At 37.2% G+C, this 13609-nt stretch overlaps 3 protein-coding genes across 3 annotated transcripts; 2 read left to right on the top strand and 1 right to left on the bottom strand.

The window, feature by feature from the left end:
• Nucleotides 1–6029: 6029 nt before the first annotated feature.
• SWEET3 (Nodulin MtN3 family protein) lies at nt 6030–7399 on the top strand. The gene is given in 6 exon segments (XM_088691282.1): nt 6030–6139; nt 6243–6279; nt 6368–6642; nt 6733–6887; nt 6983–7102; nt 7208–7399. Coding segments are annotated over 6 exon segments (795 nt in total). The 5' UTR covers nt 6030–6111; the 3' UTR covers nt 7388–7399.
• A 428-nt stretch (nt 7400–7827) lies between these two features.
• LOC137721066 (pentatricopeptide repeat-containing protein At2g13600-like) lies at nt 7828–10133 on the bottom strand. The gene has a single exon (XM_068460188.2). The coding sequence runs from the start codon at nt 10001–10003 to the stop codon at nt 7835–7837; it is 2169 nt and encodes a 722-aa protein (XP_068316289.2). The 5' UTR covers nt 10004–10133; the 3' UTR covers nt 7828–7834.
• LOC148698932 (uncharacterized) lies at nt 10097–13479 on the top strand. The gene is made up of 4 exons (XM_088691272.1): nt 10097–10166; nt 11428–12106; nt 12691–12942; nt 13043–13479. The coding sequence occupies exons 2-4, from the start codon at nt 11750–11752 to the stop codon at nt 13370–13372; spliced, it is 939 nt and encodes a 312-aa protein (XP_088547398.1). The 5' UTR covers nt 10097–10166; nt 11428–11749; the 3' UTR covers nt 13373–13479.
• Nucleotides 13480–13609: the final 130 nt, after the last annotated feature.

The raw sequence follows: 13609 nt of genomic DNA, 5'->3' as shown, positions 1-13609 counted from the left end.
TTAAATAAAAAAAAATTACAATGATTTATGACCACACAATATACGATGTACGGATGTGATTTGAGGATCATTGGGATCCTCACAAAGAGGATCCGGCGAGGATCCTCATTCCAAGACAAAATGCCTTTCTATTTCAATCCTAGAACATGCGTCATTACTACTACTACTACTTGGTATCAAGCGAGGGGACATAGATTCACTCCAGGTTTCACTGTTCAGAGCTTCAGGATCAGGTAATCTGTACCGCTTAAATTGAATATGTCAGTCCCCATTAACTCATTTCGCTAGCCTACCTCATCACACAAACCAAGAGTTTTGATCACTTTTTCACATAAACCAAAATTCAAATTTTCTGATCTTTAGACTCTGAACAATAAAGTTCGGTGAGGATCCAAATTCAGGTTCTAGGTTATAGCATTTGCCTCCAGTTAAAGATAAATTATCATTTATGAGTGTTTTCATTGGCATATCTCAGGAGAAAAGCTTGAGTGGAGGTGTCTCACAATGTTACCTATATTACTTTTTCCAAAAACTTGAATATTGATGTGAGAGCTGCCTTTATGGTTACACAATTATTTCGAAATTTCTCTAATATTTAAGAATTTAGGACTAATATAGTTTTGCCAAAAAATATTTTTGTTTATTAGATTTTAGGACTTAAATAAGTTTTTTTTTTAGTTTTTAATTTGAATGGTTTTTGAAATCTTTTTAAGTTCTTATTTTTAAAATTTACCATCTTTAAGTAATTATAGCACATTTATTATTTATAAACTTACCATATGAAAATCTCCACTCATCTATAATTAATGTATTTTTTGTGTGCTCCAATTATATTAATACATAAAACAATTTATTCATAATTCAGATTCTTATAATTAAAAGAAAGTCAACAACAAAACGAAAACAATTTATATTTTAAAAAACTCATAGGTACGGAAGTATTGGTACACAAGTTTCGGTACACATATATAGGTACATAAGTTTCAATATACAAATGTACCTAAGTTTTGGTACAAATATGTAGGTACATAAGTTTTGATATGAATGTATCGGTATATAGCTATAGTATCTAAGCATAAATAGGTAAGTAGTATGCATATATATATATATATATATATATATATGGAATAATTTGCACACAATAGATGACAAGTTATGGATTTCTTATTATGAAAATTTAATGAATTATCAATGATATATAAGATTTTGGTTGAATTGTTAATTTAGTTCCTGAATTATCATCCAAGTGAAAATTAAATCTCTAAACCATTTTTTAGAACAATCAGTCATTAAATTATAAAAATCTACCAATTACATCCCTAATATTAGATTCGAGTATACTATATTCAATTTTTCGTCAATTCAAATCACGTTACTTGCATGTGATACATGTGACATCCCACATCGCTCAGGGGAGTGATCCTTATATATATATTCTCATCCCTACCTAGCACGAGGCCTTTTGGGAGCTCACTGGCTTCGGGTTTCATGGGAATTCCGAAGTTAAGCGAGTAGCGCACGAGAGCACTCCCAAGATGGGTGACCCATCAGGAAATTCTCGTGTGAGTTCCTAGAAACAAAACCGTTAGGGCGTGGTCGAGACCCAAAGCGGACAATATCGTGCTACGGTGGTGGAGCGGGCCGGGGAAGTGATCCCCCTTGGCCGGGATGTGACAAATTGGTATCAAAGCCTAACCCTGGCCGTGGTGTGCTGACGAGGATGTCGGGCCCCTAAGGGGGGTGGATTGTGACATCCCACATTGCCCAGGGGAGTGATCCTTATATGTATATTCTCATCCCTACATAGCATGAGGTATTTTAGGAGCTCACTGGTTTCGGGTTCCATGAGAACTCCGAAGTTAAGCGAGTAGCGCACGAGAGCACTCCCAGGATGGGTGACCCATCGGGAAGTTCTCGTGTGAGTTCCCAGAAACAAAACCGTGAGGGCGTGGTCGGGGCTCAAAGCGGACAATATCGTGCTACGGTGGTGGAGCGGGCCTGGGAAGTGATCCGCCCTGGGCCGGGATGTGACAATACACATTGGAGGGTAGATTGATAATTTTTCATAAAGAAATAGTGTATGGAATTAACTTTGGAGGGTAAATTAGACATTAGATTCACAACCTGTATAAAATGTTAAGGACCTATAGGTGAAAAAAATGACAATATTACACTTGAAAGTGTGTCAAGTAACTTAAGTTGACGAAAAATTGGATAAAATAGCTTTAAATATAATAGTAGAGATGAAATTAGCAATTTTTAATGAATTTAGGGACTTATTTTACCGAAAAAAATAATTTAGAGACCTAATTTTCACTAAAATGATAATCCAGAGACTAAATCGGCACTTCTCCTAAGATTTTTATTGTTTAAGAGAATCAATATATAACCTACATAAAGAATTCAGTAATTATTACAGCCTAATTAATGTTTGAAAATTACAATTAAATACCAAGGACTATAGTTAATTTTTAATCTCAGACAAGATTTTATTCAAAAGTAATTTTCTTTAAGGATTGAAATAGAGTTTTTCGTAAAAAAAAAATATATATAAAAACCATGGAGAATGAAGAAGTGCGAAGGGAGGTGATAGGGTAAGATCTTAAGAGGGAAAAATACAAGATAATATATAAAAACAAGGAGTTAACAATAAAAATAATTTGAATTTGTTTTCAGTTTTTTGTTTTTTTAGTTTCATTTTGTTCCCCGTATTCGAAAGAAGACAATGAATGGAAGCATGAAAAAAAGAAAACAAGGTTCACCAAATGATGAGAAGAATGACTCAAACACAACTTCACCAACTGATGGAAGAATGACTCAAAGACAACACAATGACACATCATCATCATCATCTCTGAGTGAAGAATTTTGACTTCCGAATTTATTCTTGAGCTGGATGACAACGTTTTTAATAAGTTTAAACAAAACCATGTATATACAGTAGGCCTACTTTACTTTGATTTGTTGTGATTAAATAATTAAGTTGCAAATTAACCTTTTGGCAAAGAAAAAGGAAGATCGTATAGACTACTGGCCCAGGGAACATAATATTACATGGTGAAGGTGTTAAGGCAGGATATCTGTCGTGAACCTTCCGAAACAGGCGGCAGCTCGGTAAGAATTTTCTTATTATATGCACTCGGATTCGTTTTATTTTTTATTTGTCATTCTTTTTACTGTGCATGGTTCATTATTTGTCTGCCTACCTACTTATTAGCACTAACATTTATCAACTTGAAAATGAAAAGCAAAAGATATTAATAGATTATTGAAATTGTCAAATTAAAGGAAATTAATTCAAAATTATCTCCATAATTATTGCATGTATTATAGGAATGTAATTTTCAATTAGCACTAATGTACGATACCTATCTAAATAGGGATGGGTAGTGCTAGAAATACTAAATTTATAGACAAAATTTTGTAAACTAAATGATATATAAGTTGATGATTAGATTATAACTTAAGCGTTGATAAACGTGCACATGCCTATTGGTGACACATCATTTAATTTGCAAATTTTGTCTACAAATTTAGTTTTCTTAGCAATATTACCCTATAAGGATTTATATAGGGTTTATGATTTGCTCTCTTGATGAGTTTGTTATCAATAAAGCTATCGTTTTTATTCAAAAAAAAAAAAAAAATATTACACGGAGTCATATTTCTATATAAATGAAGAACTGAGAACCGTTTGAAAGTTTGTCTAGTATATATTGTTTTCAAATTTCTCTATGTGGAACTTGAAAATGAAATTTTCCTAAGGTCAAATTTTAAATGTGAGGTTATACAATGAAAAGGCACGTGATAGAGCTCTTAGCACTTTTTGGTAGAAACTTTCTATTTTTTTTTTATTTAAGAAACTTCAGGGGTACGAGGTTTTTTAACAAAAAAAAAAAAAAAGAAAAATAAATGATTACATTGCTGGAGAAAAATGTTTTGCTGAGTTTTGGTGAAAACTTTCAAAGCTATGATGAATTTTGGGTCCATCGTTTCTGCGGCCAATTCCATGAAAGTATTACCCTTTTCTGGAAAACTACAAATTATTACATCTTTGGCAATAAGATCACAGAATTGAAGCCCCATGTTTAGTTCTGGAAATATATTATTCAAAAATGTGAATGGACGACAGTCGAATAGGATGCGTAGCTCATGACCTTGATCAAGCTCCACTCAAAATGGTTTGACCAAACCAAAAAAGCTCCACTCAAATAATATATTGCTAATGGTTTCCTTCCATCATCACAAAACCAAAGCCAATTAGTTTGTTTTAAGAAAGCAAATATTCATGAAACTTCCTTGTTATTAAAGGCTTTTCCGTTTATATGCCCCCTTTGATGAAGGGAGATGATATGATATTTATACATTCATTTTTATCTCTTACACATCTTTTTTAATTTTTAATCGTCGGATCAAATGTATTTAAGAAGATCAATGGACAAAAATTAACAAGAGCGTGTGAGAGGTAACAATGAGTGTGTGAACAACATTATGCTTGATGAAAATCTCACTTTTCCTTCTGAATTTGCAATTCTGTGGCTTTGCTTTATGTGTTTTCATTCCGAGTCTCAAGTTACCTCATTACCTCAAGTTAGAAAAATGTGAACTTTGTTGTTGTAGAACTAGAGAAAAAAATAAAAAATACAAAAATACAAAACAAAAACAATGTTTCGAGCAAAACATCGATTCCGCATCAGCCAAGTTAACAATTTTTCTGATCAACTAGATAAAACTGGATAACATAGAACAGGGAGGCAGATTGTTTGCTCTCCTATTTGGGTGCCCTTCTCATCCCCTCATATTTGTGCGGTTACGGTTAAACCACGTTAACATTTTATATTCTTATTGCTTTTTGTCTTATTATCTTTATAAAAAAATCAATATAAAATGTTGACGTGATTTAACCGTGACCGCACAAAATAGAAGGGAATGGCAAGGACATCCAAACAGAGGGCAGATAATCTTCCTCCATGAGCAAAGGCATACAATGGCTTTCCTTTTTGTTCTCTCCTCAAACTAGGGACTAGAGAGTTGTTTCAAGTAGAAAAGTAAGATTTCCGGAATTAAATGTAGGGTTTAGGAAATTCAGGAATATACAGAATAAATTGTGTACAATGAATAATGGAAACCACATCATCAGTGAAAACAACATTTGTGTGTTTAATAATGCTAATCACTAGCACGTGTAGAATCTATTTACAAAACCATGGTGCAATTGGAACAAAATATAGATGCCGAATCATTCCTAAAAGTGAATAATTCTAGATGTTCGTTTTTCAATTTGAATGTATAAGAAAATGTATTATTTCGAGCAAAAGGTCAGTATCATGAGACACGAAATGATAGTGTTAGATTAGACTTAATTAATCTAAAATCCTCTTCGTAATTGGAGAATGTAGTATAAGAATATAATTTCCAACTGTAATTATTATAGGATTTCTATCTCAGTAAGGATTAATATAACCCTATATATGTTGTAATATTTCTACACATCAATACAAGGAGTTATAATTCTATATACCATCACTGGTCTAGATTTTTTCTTTCATCATCCTCCCACACATTCTCATCTTCGTAATTCTACCGAGAGTGGATTTTCCGGTATATACCGCAGGATCATATAAAAAGATAATCCTTGATTAAATGCAATTACCGTTCTTTATGCACTCTCCTGGATTGATTAGGGACTAAAAAGTTACTTGAAGTAGAAAAGTGGGATTTCACAGTAATTAAACTTACTGCAGCATGATTAAATGGAAGCCACGTCATCAGTGGAAACAGCTAACACTTCTCAACTTGTATTTTGCATGTCTTCCATCTTGAATATATGCATGCGTTGCTCCTGCGCAGCTTCAATCTGAACGGCAAAATCTAAGATGCAAAGTCAATCCACAAGTTTATAAAAAACACAGAGCACTTCTTCTGCTTTTAATTTTTTTATTCTCTAACTATTCATCTCGCTCACTCGTATATATATATATATATATATGCATTCCCAGCAGGCTGTACATATCGGTCAAACACTTCAGGCTATACATTCTTAAGTCCTTAGTGAATACCAATCTTGTCTTTTACTACAAATCATTGCCGGGGGAGAAATCAACGTCGAAGATGTTGCGATTGGTGATCGGAGTGATGGGTGAGCGATATATACTTACTACATTGTTCATAAACCTCATACTGATGTAGCAGAAAGGTTTCTTACCAATGTGATATCATAATTTGTATACTGTTTGTTGCAGGGAATGCTGCCGCTTTGCTGCTTTTCGCTGCTCCAACGTAATGTCAACTGTGAAAACACTCTTATTTTTATTCTACTACCTAGCTCAAATATCGTAACTGATAATACTATTGGTGTTTCCTGCAGATTGACTATGTCCAGAATCGTAAGGAAGAAAAGCACAGAGGGGTTTTCGTGTGTACCTTACATCACTACGCTGTTCAACTGTCTCCTTTACACTTGGTATGGACTCCCAGTTGTAAGCAACAAATGGGAAAACGTTCCGCTCTTCACCATTAACGGCACAGGGATTCTTTTCGAGTTATCGTTCATCATCATCTATTTGTGGTTTTCTACAGCACGAGGGAAGGCAAGTTTCAATTAATTGACACAATATTTTGGTTTTCATAGAAAAGTTTCTGGTGCCATGCAACATCTGCATGGGATGCATGAAAATATAAGGTGAGGTAATATGCGTTGACTGTTGAATACTGTGGACTTGCAGATAAAAGTAACTGCGATTGTGATACCTGCTATTCTGGTGTTCTGCATCACCGCCTTTATCTCAGCCGTTGTTTTCCATGACCACCAACATCGAAAAGTATTTGTCGGAAGCGTCGCTATAGTGGCCTCTGTGTCAATGTATGCTTCTCCCCTGGTGGTTGTGGTAAGTAATTTCTTACGCATTGTTTCAAACAACATTAAAATCTATCTATCAGTTACAAAAAATTAAGCTTCACAATCGAACATTTATCATTGCAGAAGCAAGTGATACTAACAAAGAGCGTCGAATACATGCCATTCTACGTGTCTCTTTTCTCGTTCATCTCTAGCTCCCTCTGGATGGCTTATGGACTACTCAGCCACGACATCTTTGTTGCGGTTCGTATAATTTTTTTTTAACTCTATACCTTATTAATTGTTGTTCTGACACAAAAAATGGAAGTATGAAAAGGATTAGCTTGAATTTTTCAACTTGAATTGCAGTCTCCGAATCTGGTCGGAACCCCATTGAGCATCCTTCAACTAGTGCTCTACTGCAAGTACAGGAAAGGGGGAACAGTGGAGTTACCAAACAAAAGGGATCCTGAAGGGAATAAGGTTAACGACGAAAAGACGATACAGCTGCAGATTGTGATTTGTGACACAGAAAATGGCAAAAACTGAAGAAAAAGAATACTCAAGGTTGGTTTAGAGTGCTTCCATTTTCTTGAGAATAATAGGTTTAATATGTTAAGTATATGTTAGTGGAGATTTAACACATTTACAATTCTGTCGCAGACTCGCAGCTAGTTGAAAACACAGTTCCTCACAGCAGTTACCGGTTTAACTCAATAATTCTCCGAGGGGGCGGTTAAAGCAGTAGGGTGTTGTAAAACAGAGCTATTAACTGTTGCAATTTCTTATGAACTTACGAAGTGTGTCAATTTTGTATATAAAATCGCAGATAAGTAATGAGAAGTTTATTTTCTTACTCAGTATCAATTCGTAATTTTTCCGATGTATGCGAAGAGAGAAGTAACAGCGGTAATTAGATTCGACAAAGAGCTGATATATTAACTCTTAAGATGGTAATCCGATTTTCGTTACCTAATAACACAATCAGATTGAACGCTAAAGTTTATATATATTTGCTGTCAGATACTCCAAAGTTTCATAAATCAGATTACAATGAGGATGGGACTTATCTTCTACACAGAATACATGAACTTTCCTGTTCAGCTCAATCCAACTACGTCCAGGATCCTTTTTCACCTCCAAGTTTGTCAATCGCTTCCTCGCGTTCATCTTCGCCCCCCACTTTCCCAGTACTGCATACATGTTCGATAAGAGTATGTATGCGGAGGCTGGTTTTGGATCCAAACTTAACATTTTCTCAGCCACCCTCTCGCCCAGTTCCATGTCCATCCAGAACCAACAAGCATTTAGCAGAGCTCCCCAGATAACCCCATCTGGTTCAATTGGCATTTCTTGAATAAATTCCATAGCTTCTTGTAAACAACCAGACCGACCGAGAAGATCCACTACACATGCATGGTGTTCAAGTGTAGGGTTTACTCCGTAATTTTTTTCCATCAGGTGGAAAATTCTCATCCCTTCGTTGACTAGACCAGCACGACAGCAAGCAGAGAGAATTGCCACAAAAGTAGCAGCATTCGGAATGATTCCTTGCTTTAGCAATTTCTCAAACAGCAACATTGCCTTTGAGACAAGCCCGTACTGCGCATACCCGTTAATGAGAGCTGTCCAAGCTGCCACATTGGGTGAACCAATGCAGATGAATGATGCTTCAGCATCGGTGATGCTTCCGCATTTGGAGTACATATCTATCAGGGATGTCCCAACATACACATTTGATTCAAATGGTGTTTTAATCAAATGACCATGAAGTGCTTGTCCCGATTGAAGGGATCCAAGGCATGAACAGGCATGAAACAGAGCAGAGAAAGTGGATCTTGTACGGTCTATTGACAATTTGTGCATTGTTGCGTATAACTCCAAAGCCTCCTCATGCTGATGATTTTGAATGTAACCCGACATCATGGCGTTCCATGTCACAGGGTTTCTTTCCTCTTTTGTTTCTGCAAAAATCTTTGAAGCCTTATCGATATCACCATTCCTAGAATACACAGAAATCATAGTATTTGAAGAAATTATAGTTCTATGAGGCATACTCTCAAATAATCTCTCTGATTCATCGACTTGACCACTCGTTGCATAACCTTTAATCATCAAGTTATACGAAACTGAATCCTTTTCTTTTAGTCTATTGAAAATTCGCTTTGCATCTTCAAGCCTATCCATCAACACAAGACCTCCAATAAGTGAATTCGAAGCATTTAAACTCGGGCTTTCTATTCTATCATAAACTCTCTTGGCACAATGAACAGCTCCACAAACACAATAAAATTCTAGTAATGCGCCACCAATCGATTCATCAGTCTCAAAACCATATTTGATCAAAATTCCATGCACAGCCTTCCCTACACACAGTTCTCCTAATCTCCCACTAGCCCTTACAACACAATCCAAAGTAAACTCGTTAGGCGCCACCCGATCACTCATCATCCATTTAAACAGCTCCAAGGCTCTCTTACAGCCATCCTCGCTCTTAGCGTACCACGAAATCATCGTAGTCCATGCCAAAACATCCCGCTTCGGCATATTCACAAACAACTCCGTAGCTTCACTCATCAAATTACACTGCACATAGCCCACAAGCAATAAGCTCCACAACAATTCATTTCCACCGCGCAGCTCATCGAAAAGCCGCTTAGCATCCTCAATTTTAAGGCAACTAGCGTAAAAGTACAACAGAGAACTACCCAAAAGCTCAAAGCACTCTAACCCAGATTTCAAAACCAAGCAATGAACCTCCTTTCCCTCACTCAAAGACCCCGAACGCACGCACGCGCTGAGAGTTGTCAAAAAAGTCGTCTCATTTAGCCTTACATTGCCGTGATGCATATCTGAGACCAACCGTAGAGCCTCGCTGAATCTTCCCCACTTTGAATATCCAGAAATCATGATGTTCCATGAGACGACGGTTCTGATTGGCATTTCGTCGAACATTTTCCGGGCAACATCTAGCTGCCCGCTTTTGCAGTGGCGAGTTATGCAAATGTTGGTGGAAACTATGTTGGGGTCTTGGGTTTTCGTAGTTTTGTAATGCAGGGTTGAGAATTGTTCAAGGATTGGCTTCCATCGGTTGTGCTTCCATGTTCCCGCCATCAACGTTTTCAGAGAGAGCAAAGAGGTGAAAGCAGGTGACGACGTCGCCATACTATCAACCTTAACCCCCGGTTTATGAATGTAACAAAATGATGGTTGGTGTTCATATCTTCACCATATAACTCTTTTTGCTGGCATATACAGGTTCTTTAAGGAAGGGATCACTATTTTTTGGATGCCTATGAAATGCTGGGATACCTAAGCGCATTCTTAGGTTCGATTCTCGTCAAATGTGAAGTTAAACTATATTATTGTTAGTTCATTGTAAAGTTTAACGCACTGTCGCATCCCGGCCCGGGGCGGGACCACTTCCGGGGCCCGCTCCACCACCGTAGTACGATATTGTCCGCTTTGGGCTTACTATTCCCTCACGGTTTTGTTTTTGGGAACTCACGAGCAACTTCCCAGTGGGTCACCCATCATGGGATTGCTCTAGCCCCCTTCTCGCTTAACTTCGGAGTTCCTACGGAACCCGAAGCCAGTGAGCTCCCAAAAGGCCTCGTGCTAGGTAGGGATGAGAATATACATTTAAGGATCACTCCCCTGGACGATGTGGGATGTCACACACACTACCCGACTTACACCTTAATTTAAATAATATCATTTGTTGAAAATAAATGCAAAATTTAATTGTTTGCTTGACAAATGAGACATGCAAAAAAGAAAAGGAGTAATGTTATTCATATCATGTTTTTGTACCATATTTCTATACCACCTTAGATGGCATCTGATGTGGACAGCCACATCATTTGAAAAATTTACAAAACTCAAGGAAAGGAATAAGAAAGGCTCATCGTATACCACAATCATCATTTAATTAACTAGTTTTTCCTAATTATTAGTTTATTGAATAATAAACTAAATTTAAAAATCTGATTAATTCAAATGATATGACTGTTCACATCAAATGCCACCTAAAATAGTATGAAAATGTAGTAAATGTTTAACATGGTACGAATAACATTATTCAAAGAAAAGTGAGATTTTGCTTGTCTATAATGCATGTTGCTTCCCAATCAAGTTACCCATCTTCTAGCTAAGAATGCACTTATATTTCTGAGTGTTGTATGTAAATAAATATTTCATTTTAGTGTCTCGTACATTAGAGTGATTTCTAATGTGCTAAGAAGACAGATTTGATTTGATGTAACCTAATACAAGTGGCTGAATATTAAAAAAAAAAAAAATCAACCGTTTTAATTATAATACTTAATATACTAGACAGTATTTATTAAACGTTAATAAATCTTCATATTTGTGTATTGATCTATCTTTTTCAGATTTTAACTGAAATAGCCTTCAAGTGGAAAACCCTGTACCATTATTAATAACTTTAACGATTTCAGCATGTAAACAGATGATATATTCGAAGAAACTGTTAAAACATTTGCATTATTCAAAATTCTCTCATGATTATAGAACATGATTTTTTTGGTGAATTTATTATAACATATCAAATTTTCCATGATTCACAGGAGAACTTCGTGTCGTTTCAAGCTCAGTCCCGAACTGCCACGTGTCGTCAACCCACCTTTAAAATCCCAAACACAAGCGTCCTCCATGCATGAAGCCACGTACCAGTTGTGTTCTCTCATCACTTGCAGAGTCTGTCTTGTTCTTGCCCTGACGCAGGAGAAGCCAAGGGTTCTCGAGCATACAAGGGATAAATAACCTGGGAATCGCTCAACCAGGAAACCAGAAAGGAGAACAAAGCTGAAAAGCCCTTTTCATAATTTTATTAGTTCGCAATAAACATACAGAAAATCATTAATTTTGTCAGATATATATTGTTACGCGATGGTGAAGCTGGCGTCGGCAAGGGAGTTCCGAATGTACGGCCCGAGGCTGAGCCGGAACCGGGCCGAGTACATGAACGCGGGGCTCTACGAATTTGCCACCGCCGTGCTGCTCCTCGGGTTCGTGGCCCAGCTGTCGAACGAGCCCAAGTCGGGCCTGCTGCTTATGCTTATAGCCTTCTTATTAATTTTGGTGGTGAATTTGCATGATCTTGTGGCTCACCTGGCCATGTTCGATTACCGGATGCCGTTGATGGAGTTCGACTTGCAGCTCGCCCTCGTCGAGTTTGCTGTCCCGGTGGTTCAGGCATTAGGCACGGTTCTTTTGTTCTTGGGGATTCTTTTCCTTCTTATTCAGGTATTTTATCACACATATCACATATTTTTTATTGAATAATTTGGAACTAGCTACCTTAATTGTGTTTATGCTAGTATTTGACTTCACTCTAGTAATTAGGATCTAAGTAAGTATACATCATTAAGATTGTTAATTCATGATTAGTGCAGTAATCACTTAATCTTTAAGCAACTCACAAACTATAAATACTGGATTTGTACCATTCATTTCGAAATCACGGAGCATATTCTTTCTTTATTTCTCACTCTAAAAATACTCTCTCTCATTCTCGATTTCTCCCTAGCTTTTTAATTAAGAAAACCAACTAATATTGACCATACCCTTTTTTCGCGTACAAACTCTTATGGTGAAAAGTGACCATTCAGATGGTGCAATAGACCCGGGGAGTGGTACTAGTATACCACTCAATGGGCCAAAATCATGACGATTTAACGAGTGTGGGTATTTCCAAATATTCGTATTGAATACGTGTTCATACTGTAATACTGTAATTGTAGACAGATCGTTGATTATGTTGGACGTATCTTTGCAATGTGTTCATTTGTTTGTGACTTGTAAGTGCTACGTATTGTCACAATTGGCAGGCGGAGAAAGGATATGGGTACTCTAAGCTTGAGAGGCATGCGAAGAACATGCTAATTGCTGGTCCTGTTCTGTGGCTGCTTGGATCGATCCACAACTCGTGCCAAATCTACGAGAGGGCAGACGGGCATGTCCAAATACTTCAACAAAGTGTGCATATCCCATTTCTGATTGGGAGTGTGTTGTTCACAGTAGCTGCAATTCTCAACAGCCGTGAGCAACATAGACTGTCCCTTCATGGCCTACGGATACTGGTAATTAGTCCTTAGTCCTTCCTCCTTAACTTAATTAAGTTCCTTTAATTTTGATTATTATAATCTTTTACACAATTAATTTATTGGTAAATGCGTGCAGGGTAGAACTTGGGTGTGGCTGGGGACGGGAGGAAGCCTGTTGTTGCTGATAGGAGGACTAGCAAATGTGGTGAAGGTGTTCAAGATGCAACAAATGGGTGATGGACTGAGGCTTGAGAAACTGCGGGGAGGGGCGCAGGAGAGGCTCGTTCGCGGAAGGGAAGGCCAGGTTCCGCTTATAGTCGAAGATCATCGGAGGAGATCGTCACAAAGACCATCAGCTCGTTACGATAACAATCATCATGCACATCATGTGGAACCAAATCCAAATGTAGCTGCAGAACCAGCTCCTACTCCTTACAAAGATGTTCTTGTTGGTCAGACAAGTTGAATGGTATATAACTTAAGGGCCATACTTTGTGGTTTGTAAGCACCCAGTGTCAGTGAGTGATATTTTATTATTTTTCGCGTTAATGAAGAACAGAAAGGATTTGAAAAGCTTGAGTTGCATACAAACAAACAGTTTCCGGAAGCCACGGCTGCGAGTAAAACGCTCAACGGTCACAACAATTGGAGAAAGGAATACGACAAACTTTTGCACGATAAAGTACTACGCCAATAACATCAC

Source organism: Pyrus communis, chromosome 1 (assembly GCF_041283825.1).
Source record: "Pyrus communis isolate YQ-2024b chromosome 1, ASM4128382v1, whole genome shotgun sequence".
In the NCBI taxonomy this organism is placed as follows: Eukaryota; Viridiplantae; Streptophyta; class Magnoliopsida; order Rosales; family Rosaceae; genus Pyrus; species Pyrus communis.
This window is presented reverse-complemented; position numbering and strand designations above follow the sequence as displayed.